Genomic DNA, 21246 nt, shown 5'->3' on the forward strand with positions numbered 1-21246 from the left:
GATGGTTGCAGAGCCATTCACCTCTCAAGAAGATTTCTCCTTTTACCCAAGAAATGTAATTTTTCCCAAGGACCATCTCCAACACGGGAGCCCATCACATGGGCTGGTGTCTAAGAGCATAGGAGGAGCATACCAAACCTTACAGTCTAGTGGAGGGAGATGTCATGGATTCTGGATTCCCTCCAGCCACAGCTGAGTTTCCACAATCTCAGTCTCTGAGCCCAGACAGTTCTGGGATGGGTTCAGCCGCTGTTCCCATGCAGACTCTCCTACCTGATGTAGAGTTCTGGGATGTGCACATGGGACTGTCTCGTCACATGCTCGGTGGGGAATCCTCCAAGTGGATGAAATAACAATGTAGGAGTTCTGGGCTTCCTGTTGCACGCACTGGTGTTTTTCCTGTCAGTTACAGAAAGGACAATTCTCTACTCCTTGACAGGGTGGGGCAGGGCAGATGGTGTTTGTTTTGATGCATGACCCACTCTTCTTCAGGTCCTTTCTGAAGGAGCTGGCCCTGATGGGGGAGACTCAGGAGAGAGAGCGAGTCCTGGCTCATTTTTCACAACGCTATTATCAGTGCAACCCCAATGCTGTCTCCTCTGAGGGTGAGCTACCATATGGCCGTGGCTGCGTGTGTGTTTGTAAACCTGGGTGCAGATTCCCTGACCAAAACTAGGTTAAGCTGGAGTTAAGGCAGAGAGCACGTGCCAGTACCTTACAGATAAATAAATCACAGGGATGTTGTAATTATTCCCAAACTAAATGTTGCAAACCCAGGAAATTCAGAGATAAGGCTTCACTGAAAGCCAGACACGTTATGGCCTAGACATGCACAGTTAGGACACTCACCGCCTGTAACTCTGTAGTAGATCAGCACCAGGAGAGAGAAAGGAGCTACTCTAAGTGTAAGTGTGTCCTTGGATGTCTGAGTCCCGTGGCTCAGGACTGCAGGGACTTTCAAAGAGAAGTAGCCAGGGTAACCGGATACTCAAGTGGCCACCAGCAGTTGCCCAGATCTCACTATTTCATCTGGACTTTTTACATCCTTGTTTCTTTCTTGACTTAATTCACCACCGCATGCCTGCATGTCCTCACCTTGAATCAACCTTGAGTCAGCTCCATGTACATGGGGATTTAGGGCTCACTGGGTGCCAGATGCCATGTCAAAGGTGACACGGTTCTGTAGCATTAATTCTGGCTTCACTGCTCTTCTATTGTGTGGTCCTGGCCCCAAAGCAGCTGTGCAAAATCCCATCAAGTGCAGCTGCTTTGGGGCCGGGACCACACAATAGAATTAAATGGAACTTCAGCCTGCACAGCTGATCTGAGTGGTGCCCAGCGTTGCATACCGCCCATGCTGTGCGCCCTGAGCTGCACGGACAAGGGGCGTGGATTGGTGTTGGGCTGGGAGTGCTCTCCGAAGCTGTATCCAGGTCAGCACCTTCTCCAGTGCCCAACCTGTGTGCCGGTTGTGGGGGAGGGAAACACGTGGGAAACAAACATCAATCAATCACCTATCCATCAATCAGGTGACCCATGTCTGGAGACATGGATAAATGGAGTGAACAGCCACATGCAGAGGGGTGCTTCGGGGGGGCTCTGATCACCTTTCTTGTGCTTGTGCTGCAGACGGAGTCCACACGCTGACCTGTGCCCTGATGCTCTTAAACACAGACCTCCATGGGCATGTGAGTACCTGCCAGCTTCAGCGCCCTGCCTGCTCTGCTCCTCCACTAGGCGTCTTCTCATCTGGGAGGGGGCAAAGTGGCCGTTGTCTGACTGCGTGTGAGCAGAAGGCACCTGGGGTATGCGGGAGCCAGCCTGTTAGCTGTATGGGGGCGTCAAGGGGATGGGAAGGAGAAGCAACGAAGAGTGGAGAAGGTGTGATGAGCACATAGAAAAGGTTGCAGGAGAGAGAAGGGCATTGGCAAAGCAGCAGCAAGCCGAGACGGGGCTGAGGAGAAGAGAGGAGTGGGGAGGAAGACAAGGGAGGAGAGTGAGGGGGATGGGAAAGAAATCATTGAGTGGCCTCGGGTCTCTGAATTTTGACAGGAATGGCTTTTTAAAACTCCCTGGCTCTTAGCAAAGGGGGCTGTGTTCTCCACATCTCCAAGTGGCCTTTCATGAGATCCGGGCAGTGCTGCTCTGTAATGCTTGGCTGTCCTACCGCCATGGTGCAGGGGGGCTCTCCGGCCAGCCGCTGCTCCCATTCCCCAAAGGTAACTAGCCACATTTCTCTGCCCCTGTCACCCCCCAGAACATCGGGAAGAGAATGTCCTGCTCTGACTTCATTGGGAACCTGGAAGGCCTCAACGGAGGGAGTGATTTCCCCAAGGAGCTACTCAAGGTAACTCAGATCAGTCTCCCCAGCTGAGCCAGGCCAGCTGGAGTTAAGGCTGGGATCCCTCTTAGAAAACTGCTCTCATGCCGCCTCCTAGTAAAGGATTCCCCCTGGCCTGGCTGGCTCATTCAGGCGTTGTCTGGGGCACTGAGTGGGGTGCAGTCTTGCACCCAGAGCAGACTGCATAGGCCAGGGGTTCTCAAACTGGGGGTTGGGACCCCTCAGGGGGTCATTGGGTTATATTGGGGGGGGGGTCACAAGCTGTCAGCCTCCACCCCAAACCCCACTTTGCCTCCAGCATTTATAATAGTGTTAAATATAAAAAAGTGTTTTCAATTTATAAGGGGGGGATCGCACTCAGAGGCTTGCTGGGTGAAAGGCGTCACCAGGACAAAAGTTTGAGAACTGCTGGCATAGGCAGCATTACCTGGGCAGCGGCTTTCCCTAGAGCAGGTGTTTGCTAGGAGGGGCAATTCATTGTCCTGAACTATGGTTGTAAATTGGTGCAAAGCAAATTTCTTTCCATGTGCCATGGTCTGGCATCCACTAGAGAAACTAACCCCTGTACAGCCTCTTGCACATTTGTAGGATGCTCTGTATCCACACACAATGCCCCAGGGTTCAGAAAACCACTAAAAAGAACAGTGTCTCAGCAGAGTGAATAACTGGGCAAAGTTTAGCTGGTTCAGACTGAACCTGAACCGGTTTAGTGCCTTGTGGATGCAGATAAGCTGAAAGTCCTGGGAAGGTCCCCAGTAAACCAGTGGCCCCACATGGTGCCCCAGAATGCATTGCTTCTGGAAGCTGAGCCAGGAATTGTGGGATAGATGCCCAGAAGGCATTGCAACTGAAGAGGATTAGGACACCACTAGTGTAGATGCGGGGCAAAACTGACACTAACTCAGCATGGGTAATGCCAAGGCAGTGACCGGCATGTACTGCAACTGGTTCAAGCTGCTAGCGTAGACTGAGGCCCATTGCTCGGGTGGAACCCTCTTCCTGGCCGTACACCGAGGTAGAGCACTGCGAATGCACCATCCCTAGCAGTCAGCGGAAGAGGCATAGGCCCACTGTGTTGTACCTCTCCGTCCTGCCCCCAGAGCCAGGCATCCATCTAGAACAGGGGTGGGCAAACTATGGCCTGGGGGCCGCATCCAGCCCTTCAGACATTTTAATCTGGCCCTTGAGCTCCTGCCAGGGAGCAGGGTCCAGGGCTGGCCCTGCTCCAGCGCTGCAGCTGGGGAGCGGGGTCAGGGGTTTGCCCCGCTCTGCAAGTGCCGTGCGGCTCCCGGAAGCAGCAGCATGTCGACCCCTCGGCTCCTATGCGTAGGGGCAGCCAGGGGGCTCCATACACTGCCGCTGCCCCAAGTGCTGCCCCTGCAGCTCCCATTGGCCTGGAACCACAGCCAATGGGAGCTGCAGGGGCGGCGCCTGCGGATGGGGCAGGGCGCAGAGCTGCCTGGCTGCCCCTCTGTGTAGGAGCTGGAGAGGGACATGCCGCTGCTTCTGGGAGCTGCTTGAGGGAAGCGCCGCCCGGAGCCTGTACCCCTGACCCCCTCCCGTGCCCCAATCTCCCGCCCCAGCCCTGATCCCACTCCTGCCCTACACACCCCTCGGTCCCAGCCCAGAGCATGCTCCTGCACCTCCAACCCCTCATCCCCAGCCCCACACCAGAGCCAGCACCCCCAGTCAGACCCCCCTGCCCCAGCTCAGAACCCCCTCCCATACCCTGACCTCCTCATTTTTGGCCCTACCCCAGAGCCCGCACCCCCAGCCAGAGCCCTCATCCCCTCCTGCACCCCAACTCCCAATTTCGTGAGCATTCATGGCCCGCCATACAATTTCCATATCCAGATGTGGCCGTCGGGCCAAAAAGTTTGCCCACAGCCCTGCCTGCTGTGTTGGCCCAGCGTGTCTCTGGCTGTTGGGGATGTTCTGGAGGCGGCTCAGTAGAGGGCTGCTGTGCCCAGCTGTCTCAGAATGGGAGTGTGGGGGTGAGGGTCCCAAGAGCTAATGACCCACAAGAACAGGGGCAGGTGGAGCGGGGAGGTCCACTTTCTCTCCCAGCACATGCAGTGTGACAGGTATGGCTTCCCCTCACCGCTAGCCTGGCTGAGCTCCGCTGCCCTCCCTTTTGCGGATCCAAATCAAGCTCAGCTCCCTGGGGCCCTCCGTCCTCCCAAAGAGTGAGACTACGACGAACAGCAATGGGGTGCTGCTGGCACTGTGCGCGGCAGCACAAGGAGGGCAGGATGGTCTAGTGGTTAAAGCAGAGGCGAGGCAGACAGGAATTCCAAGCACTTACTTGCTATGTGACATAGAGACACTGAGCAGGGTGCCGTGAGGCTCAATCTGGGGATGATTGTGAAGTACCTTGACGCCAACAGATGGGAGGTGCGAGAGGAGGGCAGCGGCGTTAGCAGTGGCAAGCTGCCAGGCAGAGCCTGCCGTGGTGCTGGTGGCAGGGATGCCAGGCTGCAGCCTGCCTTGCCCCCGCAGGAGGTGGTGGGGAAGGGGAAGGTGGCAGCGGTTTGATGGTGACTGCACCAGGCCATTACAGGGCGATGGTGACAGCAGCTCGAGATGGCTTCTGCAGGGCTGACTCACAGTGTGGAAGGAAGCTGGCCGCCTCCACCTGGGAGCGTTTGCGCCGACTCCGCAGGGAGTCACTTAGCTCTCGTGACTAAGCTGTTGTGTGGGAAAGAACAGCCTCCCCCCACTCTCCCATCCTGGGCCCTGAGCCACCAGCGCCGCACTGGCCCTGCCCCTTGCGGGCTGTCTCTGTTGACCTCGGCTCCTCACCAGGCCCTGGATGTGTCTAGGGTGCTGCCATAGCTTATGCTGCAACCAGGACTGAGCCCAAGGAACCAAACCAAGCCAAAAGGCAGCTGCATCTCTGAGCGGCTGCTCCTCAGCCCCACCGGCTCAGCGGTAGCAGAGTGCATGAGTGTGCCCCTCACACTGTGCGGCTCCAGTCCTCGGGGCGATGTGCCCTACGGCACAGGGGCTGCCCCTGACATGCAGCTCAGCCTTCCTCTAACTGCCTCACCTGCGCAAGCGATCTGAGTACATGCGTCTCATGGTAACTGGCGCAGGCGGGGGCCAAAACATCAGCCCACGTATATGCTATTGAAGTGCTTGTGTCTGGCAGCTGCACTGGGCAGCGTCAGCCTGCTGAAAGCCTTCCAGTCCCCCTAGGGCTAGCAGGAGCCAGAATGACCTTGTAACTAACCCATGAGCCTGGGAAGCAGGAGGCCTGGATTCTATGTCATTAAAACAGGGTGTGGCCCCATGTCCCTGTGCCTCAGTTTCCCCATTGTTAAGATGGGGATTACTATAGTGACCTGTGCAATGCTTTAAGAGTGGCAGCTGGAAATCACCAGAGAAGCAGGAAAGGCTGATGCTGCAGCGTTCCAGGGGCACTAGTACTGGTAGATAGTTGGTGAAGAGTTAATAATGGGGAGGAAATCTTGTTGATTCTCCCCGGTTCTGTTTTTGACCTTTCCTGGATTGCTCAGTGGTTCCAAACTGCACATGCCTGGCTCTCAGCACGCTGATCCCACGGCTTGTGGGCTTTGGGGTACTGTGCAGCTGGCATAGGACATGCTCTGCACACATTGTGCTGGACAACATTCAAGAACTCTCCACTATGGGTCACCCCAGGTTGCCTGATCCTGTTCCCCCCTCGGGGCTGCATGGTCCTCCACTCTCACAGTCCAACTGCCTCATTCTCATGGTGTCTAGCTGGGGGCCAGGCAGGGATGTTTACCCAGGCTTGCTCTGTACTATGACCAGAGCCTCAGCCAGCTCCATCAGTTACCCCATTGGTAATCAGGCAGGACTTCATTCATGGTCAGGAAATTACGCAGGTGTAAACTGGCCCAAGTTAGATCAGAACCAGGCCAATTTTGTCTTAAAATTGTAACGTTAGAGAGAAGCTTCTTTTGGCAGCTCAGTAGATTTGGAGCCGTCCCTCCCATGAACACAGAACTCGCTAAGCAGAGACCGGAAAGAACAGCCTTGGCAAACACAGCTGATTTGTATCAGGGAAAAACAAATGTGAAACACCAAGATTTCAGAGGCGCAAGTGAGCGGTGATGCAGGGCTGGTGAAAGGTGCACTGATCTCACAGGGCTACGGCCAATGTGACAGCTAGCCAGAATGCTCCCTGCTGCCCTCACCCATTGGGCTTCTACTCCCAGCTCGATTTCCAAGCCCTGGACTCCTGCCCAGGATGGGTGGGGTGTATGACTCAGGGTGGGACTGTTGCAAAGTCTGAGGTCCTTCAGCACCCCCCACCCCCATCTGTTCAGCCTAGATCATTACTATAGGCATGGAAATAGTAAATGCTAAGCCACCATGTTAAGGCAAGATGCAAACAGCTTTTGACCCCTTGTGAGCCAGGATCTTGGTTTGCAATGTGATCTGAGGCACCAGACCTCGCACCAAGGACAGGGATAGCTTTCTCTAGCTGGCTGTGCTGTGAACACAACTGGGATGCAGCATTCAGGTCTGGGCAATAGCAGAAACAATGGCTGGGCTTTAAAAAGGGATGCTGATTTATAGCAGTTGAGGATCTGGCCTAGAGGATCTACCCCTTTCCCCTGCTGAGCTAAGACCGCCGCATGTAACTGGCCGGTGAGGGAGGTTCGTCACTGACAAAAAGCGACTGTTTCCACCACAGATGAAAGGCCCCAGACAAGCTGCTTTTAAATAAAGCGGTATTAAAAAGCAGAGCTCACTACAGTCAGACCATGCTTCTGCTACTTTTCTCCAGCCTCTCGCTTGGGAACAGGGAGCAGGAGATGTTTGAAATGAAGTGCATGGGGGCTCAGCCAGGAACTAGTGGAGATAGGAGGAAGAGCTCACAGTACTGCTGCCCCCACCTCCCTGCCCCCTGGGTGCATTCACAACCCATGGACCAGCAGAGGTGCTCACTTCCTGAGGGTAGTAGGAGGCTGGCAGGCAGACGTGTGGGGTGAGAGGAAAGCCCAGCACTTGAGGGCAGTAGAGAAGAAATCCTGGACAGTGCCAGAGAGCTGAGGGGCGAGGGGGGTGATGGAAAGGAGTGGAGAAGGGGCATAAGTGGGACATTCCACTCCACAGACCAGCGGAGGCTCCCTGGGACACCAGTCCCCTCCAGATTCCTGCAAGTGTGTGGGGGCTTGTTGGGCTGCCACCACTGCATGCCCCAGCAGGCCCCTTTGAGCCCCTCGCAATTGCCCCTGGCTCACTGAGAGCGTTGTTAGCCTGGTAGCTCCCAACTAGCCTACATATGCTCATCAGCTCTCTGACACGCTGGCATAGGGCTGTCTGGAGACCAAGGAGCCTAGTTAGCCTTGACGCAGAGCTGCCTGTCTAATTATAGCTCACCAGGAACACACAGGATTTGCAGAGGAGGGGAGGGGCTGGCTGACCTCTGAGGAGCTTCCTGAAGCTTGCTAAGACATTGGCAGAGGGTCTTGACGCACCCCTAATGTCTGCAGGGAGAGGGCATTGGGGAAGGTCCTCAGAAGATCCTCTGATCCAACACCAGGAAGTTGATGCAGTTAACTGGGTGGCACTCTGCTCCACTTCCTAAGGTAGCTAGTGTTGTCTCCCTTCACGTGGTCCTGTGGAGGTCCACAGAGAAAGGGGGATACTGCTCCCCCTTACCCCAGGAGCCCCTATTCTCCCCATTGCCTCCTTCCCTTGGAAGGGATCCCCTGTTTTCTGCACACCTCCTCATTATTTGTAGGGCAGTAGCTAGGTGCTGTACACATGTACATGTACATCGTGATGATGCCTGCACCAAAGAGCAGTAGGTCATAGCTCAGTATGGAACTCTCTGTATAGACAAGTCCTGAGTATAAGAGGAGAGAGATCAGGTGGAGCCGCCACATGGGGGGAAGCACATGGTAACAGTGAGCTGCAATCAGCATGGCAAGCAGCAGTTACCGTCTGTAGTAGTGGGGCTTCTTTCCTGCAGACCGCAGGGAAGTCAGCAAGAAGTGAGAGAACGGCCTCCTCAAGCTTCACTCCCATCTTAAAACTCTCATAAAAACTAAGGAAATTCACAGACAAAAACTTTGTTAAGGTGAAGGCTGAGCATATATAACAGTAACTTCAGAGATGGAGAGCCATACATGAATGTTACTAACTGTTAGACAAGAAATGAAAAATCAAGTTTAAACTTACAAGAAACCCAAACATTTGAAAGCATGGAAAGTCACAGTTCAGGGACACAAAACCACCTTAACTCTGCCCCCTTTCGAATCACCAGAGAAAATAAACTCAAACTGTGCTATCCATATAAGAGGACACAAGTATATAACCACAAACTCAAATGCTTTACTCTCAACCATAGCTGTCTATGGTTGTGCCATCTCCAGCCTCCTTTACTGATACAGACAACACCAAAAACTCCTACTTAACCAATTCCTGCTTGGGCAATCAATAAGCTTTCAGTCCCCTCTCCTCTTCCTCGTGGGACTGGGCCTTTTGTTGCTCTGGGCCATTCACTGATATGAGGTGCATTGACCACAGCCAGCCTACCCACAATGGAGACATGAAACCAGTGATAAGCCAATACGCTATGGTGCCCATTTTTAATACCCCACTTTCTCAAAATTTAAGCCATAGACTTCAGACTCCTTAGGAAAGAGTCCTTGAGCCCAAACCAACACAGCTGACAAAGTAACTACAAAAGGAACAAAGCTGGAATGGTGGAATTGCTAGAATTGGTCTAAATCTGGTTGTGGGTTTGGTCTGGTGGTGGCCTGTGATGTACAGGATGTCAGATTACCTGATCTGGTGAGGCTGTCTGGCCTCAACCTCAGTGAGCTCAACCCTGCGTTTCCATGTTTTGAAATGTTTGGGTTCCCTGGTGATTGACTTGAGCCCTGAAGTCCCTGAGTCTCCAGTGGCCATTAGTCCTTGAACAAAACAGTCTGAGATGGATTTGCTCCTCAAGTTACTGATCTGCTCGCTCAGCCTTAAGTTCCCCTTTCCCGAAGCCTTTGCCTGTGGTGTGAGTGAAGCAAACCACACCCCAGTACTCCAAAGTGAGTCGCAGCGTTTGGTAATTGTATGAATGACCCTTTGCATGGCCATAGTTCCTGCCATCCGCACTCAAAGTACCTTAAAAAAATTAATGAAGTCTCATGAGCCACTCGCATCCCTGTACAACTCAGGAACAAAAGCATAGGAAGATAAAGCGCCCAAAGTCGCATGGAAAGTGATTTGAGGAGGTGGGACGAAAACCCTGATTCCCAGAGCTGAGCCTTAACCACAAAACCCTTTCCCCTCCCTCTCACTAATCCCACTAGCATGCTGTCTCCCGCAGTCCATGAGGACCCCTGTATCTTTGCCCGCTGAGGATCCATGTGACCAAAGCTCATCAGTGGACAATGCTTTTGCCATGTGCTCAATGACTGCTGCAGTCAGGTGCTGCCCGGTTCCCCCAGTCTCCTGCAGTTTTCTTTGGTGTTCACTATGCCAAACATGTCTCGGGAAATTCCCCCTTCTTGCTGGCCCCCTTCTCGCCATCATGGATTACATAACACCCACTCTTGTACAGACTCTGTGGAGAACAGCTCTTAGCATCTCTGCACAAAGGAGCATCTATTTCCTATCCCTTCACCAGTGGTTCAGCCAGCCCACCAATGTTCCCCTTGCCTCTTGGTTGTTAGTTTTCCTTACCGTGGGAGGAAGGGTGGTCGTGTGGTCGATTGTGCCAAGTACCTCTTCTGTACAACTGAGATGGGGAGTTCTTTGTAGCTAGATAGGAGGCTGGCAGCTGCTCTGAAGTGTGCCCAGCTGGCTATGGCCCCATGGGGCCATCTGCCTGCTGGGGATTGATGGAGTGCAGCAATACCCTGGCCATGCTCCTGTCCCAGGTTTGTCCCCCTACGCTGGGCAGATTCCCTGCTCCCTTTGCGTGCAGGCAGCTGGACGCAGGCCTGAGCCCAGTCACCTTGGCTACATGCGCTCAGCACACACTGAAATCAATGGCACTTGCCTGCATGACACCGATGGCGAAATGTGGCCTTTAGGCCCTCTGTGCTTGTTTCCTCATCTGCAACATGCAGCTGAAAAGCTCTGCCTCCCAGGGCGTGTTCGTGGTAACGTGTAAGTGACCCTCGGCTATGGGAGTGCTGTCTCCTGCGCAGAAACATGGCAGAAGCCTTTTGCTAATCGAGGGGCACAGTTGGTGCAGCCATTTGCAGTGTTTTGTTCACTGTTCCTAAGGTCTCCAATGGGTTAGGGGGTGTTGCTTGGGCCCTGTTGGACTGAGCTCATGTATTTTGGATGCTCTGGCTGTCAGCTCCAACCTGAAGCTCCCCAGCATAGAATTCCCAAGAGCCTGTATAATCTCTTCAGCATTACAGGCATCCTAATGGGCGATCAGAGCCATTTCCTTGATCCCTCCAGTCTGGTTAAGTCAGTTCTCACAATGGATCCAGAGAGGCCCAGGAGCCTGTCATATGTCCCCTATGCAAGCCGCTGAGAGCAGAACAGAGACATGACAAGTTCCAGCTCCTGATATTGTGCCTGCGTGTAGGAGTTCTGCCAAAGAGCTGGATCCCCAAACACTTTCAAATGAGACACTCTCCTGCTCGCTGTATTTCTCTCTCTATATAAAATGAATCACTTCACCCACCACTGAATTGCAGCCCCTCTGGGGTGGAATGTGGCAGCTGTTTAACCACAACAGTTTAGGGCAGGAAGTGAAGCTGAGTACCTTAGCCAATTAAAACTGCAGGGGGGGTGGATTGAAGGAGCCAGAATGTGTTTGCTCAAATACGTAGTTGGCCAAGAAATAGAGCCTGGTGCCGTGGGAGTTAGGCACTCAAATACCTTTGAGGACCTAGGACTCAGTGACAAGGGCTTCAGTCTTACATCTCACCTGGAAGCCAGCCAGCAGTAGTGTAGCTGAAGCACTGATTTAGTGCTGACTCAAAAGAACACCCCTGTCCCCGCACTAAATCACCCACCCCACCTTCAGGAAACAGCCTTTGTTATCCCTAGGCTTGTCCTGACCCTGCTGGGCTTGTGAGATCAAAGCCTATGGTAGCATGGCCTGTAGGTAGAGAGAAGAGAACTTAAGGAGGCTGGCTGTTGCCGAGTAAGCTTGTTTAGCAGAGCAGGCTAGGAGCAGAAGCTGTGAGCTCCATGGTGGGACTGCGATTATCCTCCTCGGAGGTACAGAACTGAGACCCAGATGGTATGAGACCCGGGGCTGTGGTCGGTGCTGGCTAGACTACAGACTGCCCTTCTAGATGTGAACAGAACGTTTTCGCCTGCGGCCCTTGTGAGCAAAGGCCAGTACTGATCTCAGCAATGACAGGAGTTGACACCATGTATCTGTATAATATAAAGGTCAAGGCAAGTGACTGAACCCTGGGAAAGGAGGCGTGGCGCTTGCATTGAGTTGGAATGTTATGCCCTTTTTTGGGCAATATATTTTAGTGCCTAGATATCGCAGTGACTGGTGCTATACAAAAAGAATGGCTAGACGTGCCCTGTATAGTATTGCATAAGGGCTCCGGCCAGGACGTCCAAGTGACTAGTGCTTGGTTTTCAGAAGGCAAGTGCTCAGCAGATGCCCTTTTAAGGCATCTCAAGTTAAGCCTGGCAAAAATCCCTGATTACATCTTCCAACCTGGGTCTCCCCATCTCCTCCTGATCCCATCCCTCCCTCTGGACACACTCCATAGCCGGTGTTTCAGGCCGGTGTGGCCAACCCCCCTTCCCCACGGAAGTTAAGGAGGGATTTTCAAAGGCGCCTGGGGGAGTTAACAGCTTAACTCCAGTTGAAATTCCATGGGAGTCAGATGGCACGCTCCCTTTGAGAATCCTAGTGTAAGTACTTATGATTGGACCCACTGTGGCCACTGCCATGGTCAGTGCACCAGGCACCATCTTTGGCAGCAAATGCTGGCTAGTCTCTGCGTGGAGCAGCAGTGTGAGAAGAGCAGCAGGGCCAGCTGAACCCAGCCGTGGCGGGGGCAGCCTGAAGTGCCTGGCTGCTGCTGGCTCGAGCTCATCGCCTGCCACCAATGCATCATGTCCAAGCCCTTGGGTACACAAGGGCCTGCCTACGTGTCTTAAGGCCTGACCTTTAAGAGTGGAGCGTGTCAGTGTCATGGATAATGGCCTTGCCTCTGATGGCATCTTCTCTCTGAAGTGGCACTGTCAAGCTTGGACAGCGTGATGACAATCCTCGCCGGCTCTGATCACGGGGGGTGAGTGCCAGGCTTGCTGAACGCCCTCCCTGGAGAGAGACACCCAGAAAGAGGTGACATTACTCCACATATAAGACCCTGTGAAAATTCCAGGCCTCCACAAACCCCTGCAATCACAGGGTTTCGGACCAGGACTTGGACACCAGCCACACTGCTCTGAGGAAGGACAACCCCATTCCTAGAGCCATTCATCCCAAAGGAAATGGTGCTTTCCGGCTTTGGGGCACCTCTCCCACCCCTGGTATGCAGCCACTTCTGGTGCGTGGCACCTCCCTGACTTGTGCCATCTGGCTTCACCAGGGGGCCTGGCCTTGTAGCCTAACAGAACGTGTCCATTTGCTCCAGCTTTTCTCTGCCCCCCTCCTCTCCAGCCCCATTGCCTCCTTTGTTCACACATCCCCTCCCCCCACCCTTTACCCCTTTTCTGCCACTGCTTCCTGGCTTCTAGCCGTCTTCCTCTCCTCCAGCCCCTCACCATTCTCACTACTTTGGGGGGGGTGCGCTTCCTGAACCCTCCATCTCTTCCACCCTCCTCCTCCTCAATCCCATTCCTTTCTCTCCCCCATTCCCCCATCACTCTCTCTCCTCCAGCCTCCTCCCTCTCCCCCCGCTCCCCGTATCTGCCCCCTCCTTTCTCATTTCTCTGACGCTCCCCCATTGCCCGTCTCCTCTCCCCACCCTCGGCTGGCTGCGCTACCCTTTCCCCGCTGCCGGGCCCCCTCCGTCGCTAGCTCGCTGCGTCCCTGAGCGTGCCGGCTCACCCCCGCCCCAGCGCCTGGCCGGGGAGCCATTGGCTGGCTGCTGCGAGGGAATTGCGCTCCCCTGCCAGCCGAGCGCCCTCGCCATTGCGCGCACGGCCTGCGGCTGCGGCACGGAGCGCGCTCCTTGGCGGCGCGCAGCCAGGGCCGCTTCAACAGGCTGCCGGCGAGCCCAGCCCCGCGCCGGCCGGCTGCCCGGGGGTCATAGCGGCCGGCAAGATGATCGGCGTGAACAGCATCAACAGCAGCGCCGGGCGCATGCGGTCCCGCTCCATGTGCTCCGTGCGCTACGGCCGGAATTACCGGGGCATGGAGACCTTCTGCTACGGCTGGCCCCAGCGCTCCCGCACGCTCAAGCCCGTGCTCTACACCGACCTGGTGGTCAGCCGCCTGCAGAGCCGCAGGAAGAAGAAACCGGTAAGGACTGGGGGCACTGGCCGCCGCCGGCTCCCGAGGGAGAGTTTGGGGTGGGGGCCGCCGTCGGGCGGGGGTTGGTGGCGGGGGCCCGCTCCCCACCGGGGGCAGAGAAAGCTTGAACCCTCTGGAAACGGCAGCTTAGACTTGTCTGTGCCCCCCCCCCCCGGGAGAAAGGTGCGCGCGCTTCGGTCCTGTGTGCGCCCGTCCATCACAGCCACACTCCCATCGCCGTGCGCTCGTACCCTGCGCGCCCGGACAGCCCACTGCGCTCAGCCCCAGCCGGCTACACAGCGGGGTGTGCGCAGGGCAGGCAGAGAGAAGCCAAGAGCGCAGCGCCCCCCACGCATCCCCCTTGCTTGGTGGAAGAGGGACACAGCAGGGTTTTAATGATCCCCAGACTTGACAGCAGAGCCCAGCCTGCAGCGCTGGAGCCGCTCTAACCTAGGGGCAGTTCTGTGCCACCATCAGATGAAAGCTCCAGTCTTCCTTAAATCTGAGTCGGGCCTCTTGGGACTCGCCTTTCTTTTCAACTCCCTTCCCGCTCAGGCTGGGAGGTCTCCCCAGTGGCTGCAGTTGGAAACAGAAAGGCACGGGGTGCACTTCAAAACCCGCTCGCTCACATTTTGCAGAGACAGGGGCTTGGGATCCAGGCCTGGCCTCCTGGCAGTGCCAGTCCCATGGCTGTAATGACAGTGCGACATTGCACCACTGTGTGCAGCCTCGCACTGGCTTGACAACCACCTTCTCTTTAAAACACCCTGCAAGCAGGATCAGGGCCAGGGTATGCAGGATTGTCCCTCCAGTCTTAGTCTTAGACCCAGGTGTGTCATGCCAATCAGGACCCCCACGTGGCTGGAAGAATGGGGAGAGAGCCCACCATGGGCTCAACAGGACTGCGGGCTTCAGGTTCCTGTACAACCTGCAATTTGGCCTGGAAAGGTGGGTAGGTTTCCTTAGCCCGCTAGGTGCAGAGAGGGAGATTTGGGGCCAGGTGCTTGCCTGGTGTAAATCAGCATTGATTTCAGTGGAGCTATCCCGATTTACACCAGCTTTGGATGTGCTCCTTTGAGTTTAGTCCTGGACTCTGGTAGAAGGGCATGCTGGGTGAGGAGGAGCAAAGAGGCACTGCCCCTTGCCAAAGACAGCAGCAGGGGGAGAAGTCTTCCTACAGAGCGTCAGCCTCAGGAGAAGACCCCCAGAACAGTGCCAAGCTGGGCCCAGGGAGGGGAAGAAGAAGGGGAGATCCCACCATGAGCATGGCCTGGCAATGACACATCCCGTCATAGCACAACACAGCATTGGGGCAGGCTGCATCCGCGTCACGTTGTGACACACTGAGATGTAACCACGCACTAGGGCCACCTGGCACAGAAATCCTCCGCTCTTTGCCTCCTACACGCTGCTGATGTTGCAGCCTGCAGGATCAAGGCACTAGAAGGGGAAGGGTCCTGGGATCATTGGGATGGGGATGCAATTCCTAGCCCTCTTCAAAAGCTGATGCTGGTATGACAGCTAGCGTTGCAGCCACTGCAGGTTAGGAGCTATGGACACTGCATGGCACGGAGAGGAGGGGGATGAAGTGTGGCAGGATGGGGCCGTGCATGCTGTCCCAAGCCACATTTACACACATCTGCTGCATATATGTGTACTCATGTATGTTCACATGGGGTGGAGGAGGAGTGTATTCCCCCCACTGCAATGCCAGTAGCATGGGGAGCAGAAGAGAAACGAGCTTGGAATAGGGTTGGCGGTTCCCCAGTTGCTGCAGTGGAGAGCCAGTATTTCTCACACTTGCAGAGCAGTATTGTATAGCATGTTCAAGGCCTCCCAGTGAACATGAGTAAGGCTGGGTCTACACTACCCGCCTGAATCGGCAGGTAGAAATCGACCTCTCGGGGATCGATTTATCGCGTCCCGTCGGGACGCGACAATCGATCCCCGAATCGACGCTCTTACTCCACCAGTGGAGGTGGGAGTAAGCGCTGTCGACGGGAAGCCGCAGAGGTCGATTTTGCCGCCGTCCTCACAGCGGGGTAAGTCGGCTGCGATATGTCCAATTCAGCTACACTATTCACGTAGCTGAATTTGCGTATCTTAAATCGACTCCCCCCTGTAGTGTAGATGTAGCCTTAGGGAATGGACTGGAGGTGGAATGTGGGATGTAGGGAAGAGAGCTGACAGGCCATGGCAGGTAGAGATGAGAAAGGCTCCCCACCCCCCAAATCTCTGGACAGAGGGTGGCTCACACTGAACCAATACTGCAGTTCTCTTTAGCTTAGCCAAGCCAAGGCCAGCATGCAAAGGGCTCTTGGTGGCTTAGGGAGGCACCTTGCAATGTAGCCCATGGCTGAGCTAAGGTCCTTGCGAAGGTGGAGATGGGAAAAGCCCAGGGTTGAGCTCTCATTGTGAGATGCGCCTAGGCACAGAGACCAAGAGGAATCTTTGCAGGGAGGATGCTGTGTAGCTGTGACATCTCCTTTGCAAAATAGCCCATGGCTGTGACTGTCAGGGATGCTGATGGTCCCATAGGACTCTTGCCCCAAACAGGCTCAGAAACGTGCGGCATGTTCCTGAACTCAGACACCATCACACTAAACCATAGGCTGTTTGAGCCTTCTCTGAGTAGGAGACCTGTGTAACCAATCTCCTAGGCCCGGGAAGGGGTTAATTCTCTCTTTCAGCTGCATTGATTCATGCAGTAGCCAAGTGTCTGGTGGAGGGATTGAAGCCCTGGTTTAAGTGCCCCTCTCTGCCTGCACCCTGTGGTGGGACCAGTTCCCTGTCTGTAAAATGTGAAGCGTGCTGAGATCTGTGGCTGAGAGAGCTGTGCAGGAACTCTCTGTTCCTGTGCATGGATGGATTTACTCTAGGGCACTTGCAGCAGAAAATCTTCCCACAGTTGTGGGCCAGTGATAGCAATAGGAAGAAACGGAGGGGGGGGGGAAGGGTGGAGACAGCCAGATTCTCTCCCTGCATGTGTATGTGTGTCAGGGTAAGAGCTGTCCCCCTCCCAGCCCACGTTCCCCCTCTGCCTGCTGCTGCAGTGAGCTCATACCCTATACCAATGCCACAACTCCCTGTGGCCACAGGGCACGGATTTATCCATCACTGCAGGGGCAGGGCGAAGATGAATGTGAGCCGATAACCAGCAGTGCCCTGTTTATACGCACAGCAGCTTGTCCTCTCTCCCTCTTATCACACACTCCCCTTCCATCCAGGACACAAAGCAAAGCAAAGCAGAATTCAGCCTCGGCTCTGATTAATAGCACCTGCCAGGAGGCAAGAACCTTGAGGCCCCCAACCTGTTAAAGGGCCAGCACTACCAAAAACTTCCTTTTGTGGAGGAGTTTAGAGCTGGACTGGAGCCCTCAGTTTATCCCCAGAACAGGTACAGCCTGGATAGCAGCAAGGCAAGTTTTGTCCCTGCCATCTCGTCCCTGAAAGGACTGCCCCCCTCTCCCCTCCAGGCATGGGCTGGGAGTTCAGTCTCCTGTCCTCTGCTAAGGCAGCCAACAAGGGGAGTTAGGAGTGATTCTTGAAGCCCCAGCAATGGACTCAGCCTTTCCCAACTCCTTGATTGAAAGAATGTACAGACAGGCAGCAGGACACACCAGGAGAGCAGGGAAACCAGGACACCAGTTGTGGTCCACCACAAATCTTTGGGGTTGGACTGAGACCCCCAGATTCATTTCCTACTGGACACCAGGCAGCTGTCAGCTGGGGGCAGCTTTTATTCTAGCAATGGCAGGATTTCAGTGGAGGTGAAAAACTCTATATTCCTGTCCTGGTGTCCCAAGCACTCCTGTTTGTTAATGTCCCTAATTGCATGGGACGGCAATGCTGTATGCCTTTCCATCCTCTCTACTTGCAGAGCTCCTGGTCTTCTCCAGCCCAGTTCACCATGCTGCCACGCCTCCCCTATCATGCACTTACTCCTGCTCAGCAGCTCCTTGTGATGCATGCAGTGTATGTAACAGAGCCGTTCCTTCTGAATTCACAAAGCTGTTAGTCCTTTAAAGTGTTCACAGACTGTCCTGGAGCCCCGACTGTTGCAAAATTCAGCTCTGCTGGGCTGTTCACCAGAGCTGTGCAGATGTCCATCTTGTTCTGAGTTTTCAGGGCACAGCTGTTGCTCTGCTGCTTCTCCTGGAGCAGAAGTCCTCTCATCAGCCCTTTAGAGGGCTGTGGTCAGAGTATCCCCAGTCATCTCCAAGACATTTCAAATCTCCAGCTGGATGAATTTACCCAGAACGCTTCCTGGGTAGTTGATACGTATCTCACTTCCTCCATCACTTGAGGCACATGCAATCGCTCAGCACTGCTCTGCCATCAACCACCTGAATTCGTATTCCACTCTCTCTCAGTGCACCTTTCTGGCCCATGCTACAATTCCCTACACCTTGTATGGAGCTTTGCAGGCACCTGCTGTACTCCTGGTCTCCTTTTTGTGCTTTTTCCAAATCTTTTTGTTGTTTCTCTCCAGGGTTTTTAGCATCTCTCAACTCAATGCTGCAACACTGGATGAGGTGCCTTTCCCCTCCTTACCTATGGCAGAGTCATTGCCATCAGCTCCTCTCCTTCGAGAGCTAGGTCTGCTTCTCCCTGCCCCTCCATGACTGGATTCTCGTCCTTGAGTCTGGCTCTGAGTCTTGCACTCCTTTAGTTGTCTTGCTACCGAAATTCCAGCAGATGGCTGCTTAGTGTACCTCAGCTTCTCAATCACTTGATAATAGGCATGAGCCAGAGCTGCAAAAGGTGTGACCAGATCTGAACTTTTCTAGAGCACTGAGGATGGTTGGGCCCAGGTCCATATGAACATGATCCTAGTCTCTTCTCGGGGAATGCATTTCCTACTGAGGCTGGGTTCAAGTCTCTGTCTACATAGAGCTTCACTCAGAGGTGCGATGGAGGTGGCTTCTTACCTCCTCCAAAAAAATCAAACCTCCATTGCTTTCACCAGCAAATTCATTGGTCAGTAAATAATGGACTTCACGCCTGGGCCTTCCTAGATGAACTTCTGTGAGCTCAGGGCACCTTGCTTGGGCAGGGCTGGCTTTGTCCTGGCCCTGCAAGGATGCCAATGGGGACGGAGCCCCAGACAAGTATTCCAGGTACCTTCCCATGGTAGTGCAGCTCTGTCAGAAAGAGGCACTGTTCTCCTTCCACATTATAAATGGCTGGCTTAATGGTGTCTGATGTTCAGGCTGTGTGAAGATGGGCTGGTAGGACAATTACATACTTTTCTATAGAGCTGTTCAGCCCCAAGGATCCCAACCAGTAGCCCAAACTCTGAAATCCATACTCAGATTTTACATAGTCCAGATGCTGGCTGAATCGGGGGGCTTGTACCTGAGTAAAAGCTGAAGGAGGACTTGAGGCTTTGGCCCTGTATAAATGAATCTCTCTGTGTATGAAGTGTGTCTTTCCCAGTGAAATGCAGACACTAGCACGCATTCTTCATTGGCAATGCTCCCAAAGAGTTGGGGCCAGAAGTGAAGTTTAGAGAGGTAGAATGTTAGCTACCCAGACTGGAATTTGGCCCCAACATTCACATCCATACTGTGTAGAAAATGCACTGGGATCTTTCACATGCACATCTGAACAACAGCATCACCGTGCCTTCCCCAACACCGTTCAGGGGCATTGATTCACGGCTGACTCAGGGAGTGGGGGTGAGTTGTCTCTTCCCCCAGGCCTGCCACAACTTGGTGAGCTTCTGAAGTCCTGCTGAGGCCCTGCCAGACTCAAGGCAGGAGTTGGGAGGCTGTCACAGCCCAAGTAGGCATTACTGCACAGCCCAAAATCTGTGGGTTCCTGTACCAGAAAAGGTACAGGACCTTCAAGGCCAGGAGGAGCCTTTGTTGCCCTGACTGTCATGAGAGTCATAATTTGCATTGCAGTAGCACCCAGGAACCCCCATCACAGCCCAGGACCCCATTGTGCTGTGTGTTAAAGCACAGAACAGAGAGACAGTCCCTGCCCCAAAGAGGCTCCAAAGGGTCTCCCTTGCTATGGTGCATGCGGGCGGTGTGCACTGCCCTGGCCATGTGCATATATGAGTGCCCAAGCTGGGTATGTAGGGAGGCCTGGCTCAGGACTGGGGTTGGCCATAGTGCCTGCAGGGCAGGGATTGGATCTTTTCTGTTTGTACAGTGCCTAGCGCAACAGGGGTTGCAGTCCAGATTGGGGCCTCGGGGTGCTGCCACGATATCAATGTCCCATACGGCTACTCGCATAGGTCTGCCCAGGAACGTGCATGCGAATGTGAGCCCCGAACTTTGAACATCTGGGCCAGCGAGTTTTCAGAAGAACACAAGCCACAAGGAGGAGGGAAAGCCCAGTGGAGTCGGCCTTGGCACATCTGTAGTGGTTTTCATCTTCAAAGCGCTTGCAAAACATTAATTAGACCTCACCGCCACCCTCCCAAGTAGGTCAGTGCACCATGGTACAGATGGGGATGTGCAGGGGAAGAGAGCTGTCCATGGCTACACAGTGAGTCAGTGGCAAAATGTGGCATGGCACCCAGGCCTAATCGGTAGATGCTACCCTAGCAGTAACGTGGGCGGTGCAGCCAAGGAGAAGGTACTTGTTCCCCTGAAACTCGTGTGTGTGTGTGTGTGTGTGTGTGTGTGTGTGTGTGTGTGTGTGACTCTGTTACTGCTCACGGAGCACTAGGGATGCAGCAGCAGCACACCCCACTCTGGTGAGGGGCCAAGCAGTGGGTGTGGCTTACAAAAAGGAGGTGTGGCCAGTGTGCATGATCCATCCCTGTAGTGCACTGTAGCTTCCCCCTGCTTCTGAGCCTGCTGCATGTACCTCTTCTTTCCATCCGCCGCCCCCCAGCTCTTTGCCAGGCCCCTTCCTAGAGGGATTCAGGCGGCTTCACTAGCTGCATTTTCCCCAGAGATTTTGTTTACTCCCAATCCCATGTTGCCTACAAGCCCCTGTGTGTAACCCCTTTATTAGAACACCCTGCGGTGCGGAGAAGGCATTACAGAACCTCAGCTCACTGCTGTTTTCGCCTCTCTTCCTTGCGGCTGCTGGATTTGTTTAATGTACAGTTTTCCCTGCTGTCCAGAGGGAGGTGCTGGGGTGCAGGCTGTCCCCAGCTTTCCTGTTCTGTTTGCACCCTGTGCTTGTCCAATGGCAGCTGTCTTCCTTTGCCTGGCCTTCCACAGCTCACCCTCGCTGCTGGATGGGATTTCTGCCCACTCCTCGCTTGGCCTGGCCCCGGTTGTCTCTTTGCTGGTCCCCAACTTTCACAGAGATGCCCAGGGCCTCTCCAGCACTCCCTCATTCACAGCCCTGCTTCTGGCCTGAGCCTCAGAGCCACCCATCCCTCCTTACACACACACCCCCGGTTCCAAGCAGGGAGCTTCCCACCCCAGCTCCCCACTTCCCATCGGCCAGTCCCAGCATGCCACGGGCACTGCCCTGTCTCGCACATTCAGGAGGGCAGCGCAGCTGTTTTGGCTTGTGAAGAAAACACACAACTCCCTCATCC

General features: G+C 54.5%; 1 protein-coding gene across 2 annotated transcripts in view; it reads left to right on the top strand.

Annotated features, from left to right (window-relative positions):
- The window catches only part of PSD (pleckstrin and Sec7 domain containing), a 90727-nt gene that overhangs the window by 59369 nt on the left and 10112 nt on the right, over positions 1-21246 (top strand). For both annotated transcript variants that reach the window (XM_042850189.2, XM_005285534.5), the window contains exons 8-10: positions 493-605; positions 1630-1688; positions 2258-2347. In XM_042850189.2, coding sequence (XP_042706123.2) covers positions 493-605; positions 1630-1688; positions 2258-2347 — 262 coding nt within the window. The remainder of the gene's footprint in view (positions 1-492; positions 606-1629; positions 1689-2257; positions 2348-21246) is intronic.

Source organism: Chrysemys picta, chromosome 7, assembly GCF_011386835.1.
Source record: "Chrysemys picta bellii isolate R12L10 chromosome 7, ASM1138683v2, whole genome shotgun sequence".
Classification (NCBI taxonomy): Eukaryota; Metazoa; Chordata; order Testudines; family Emydidae; genus Chrysemys; species Chrysemys picta.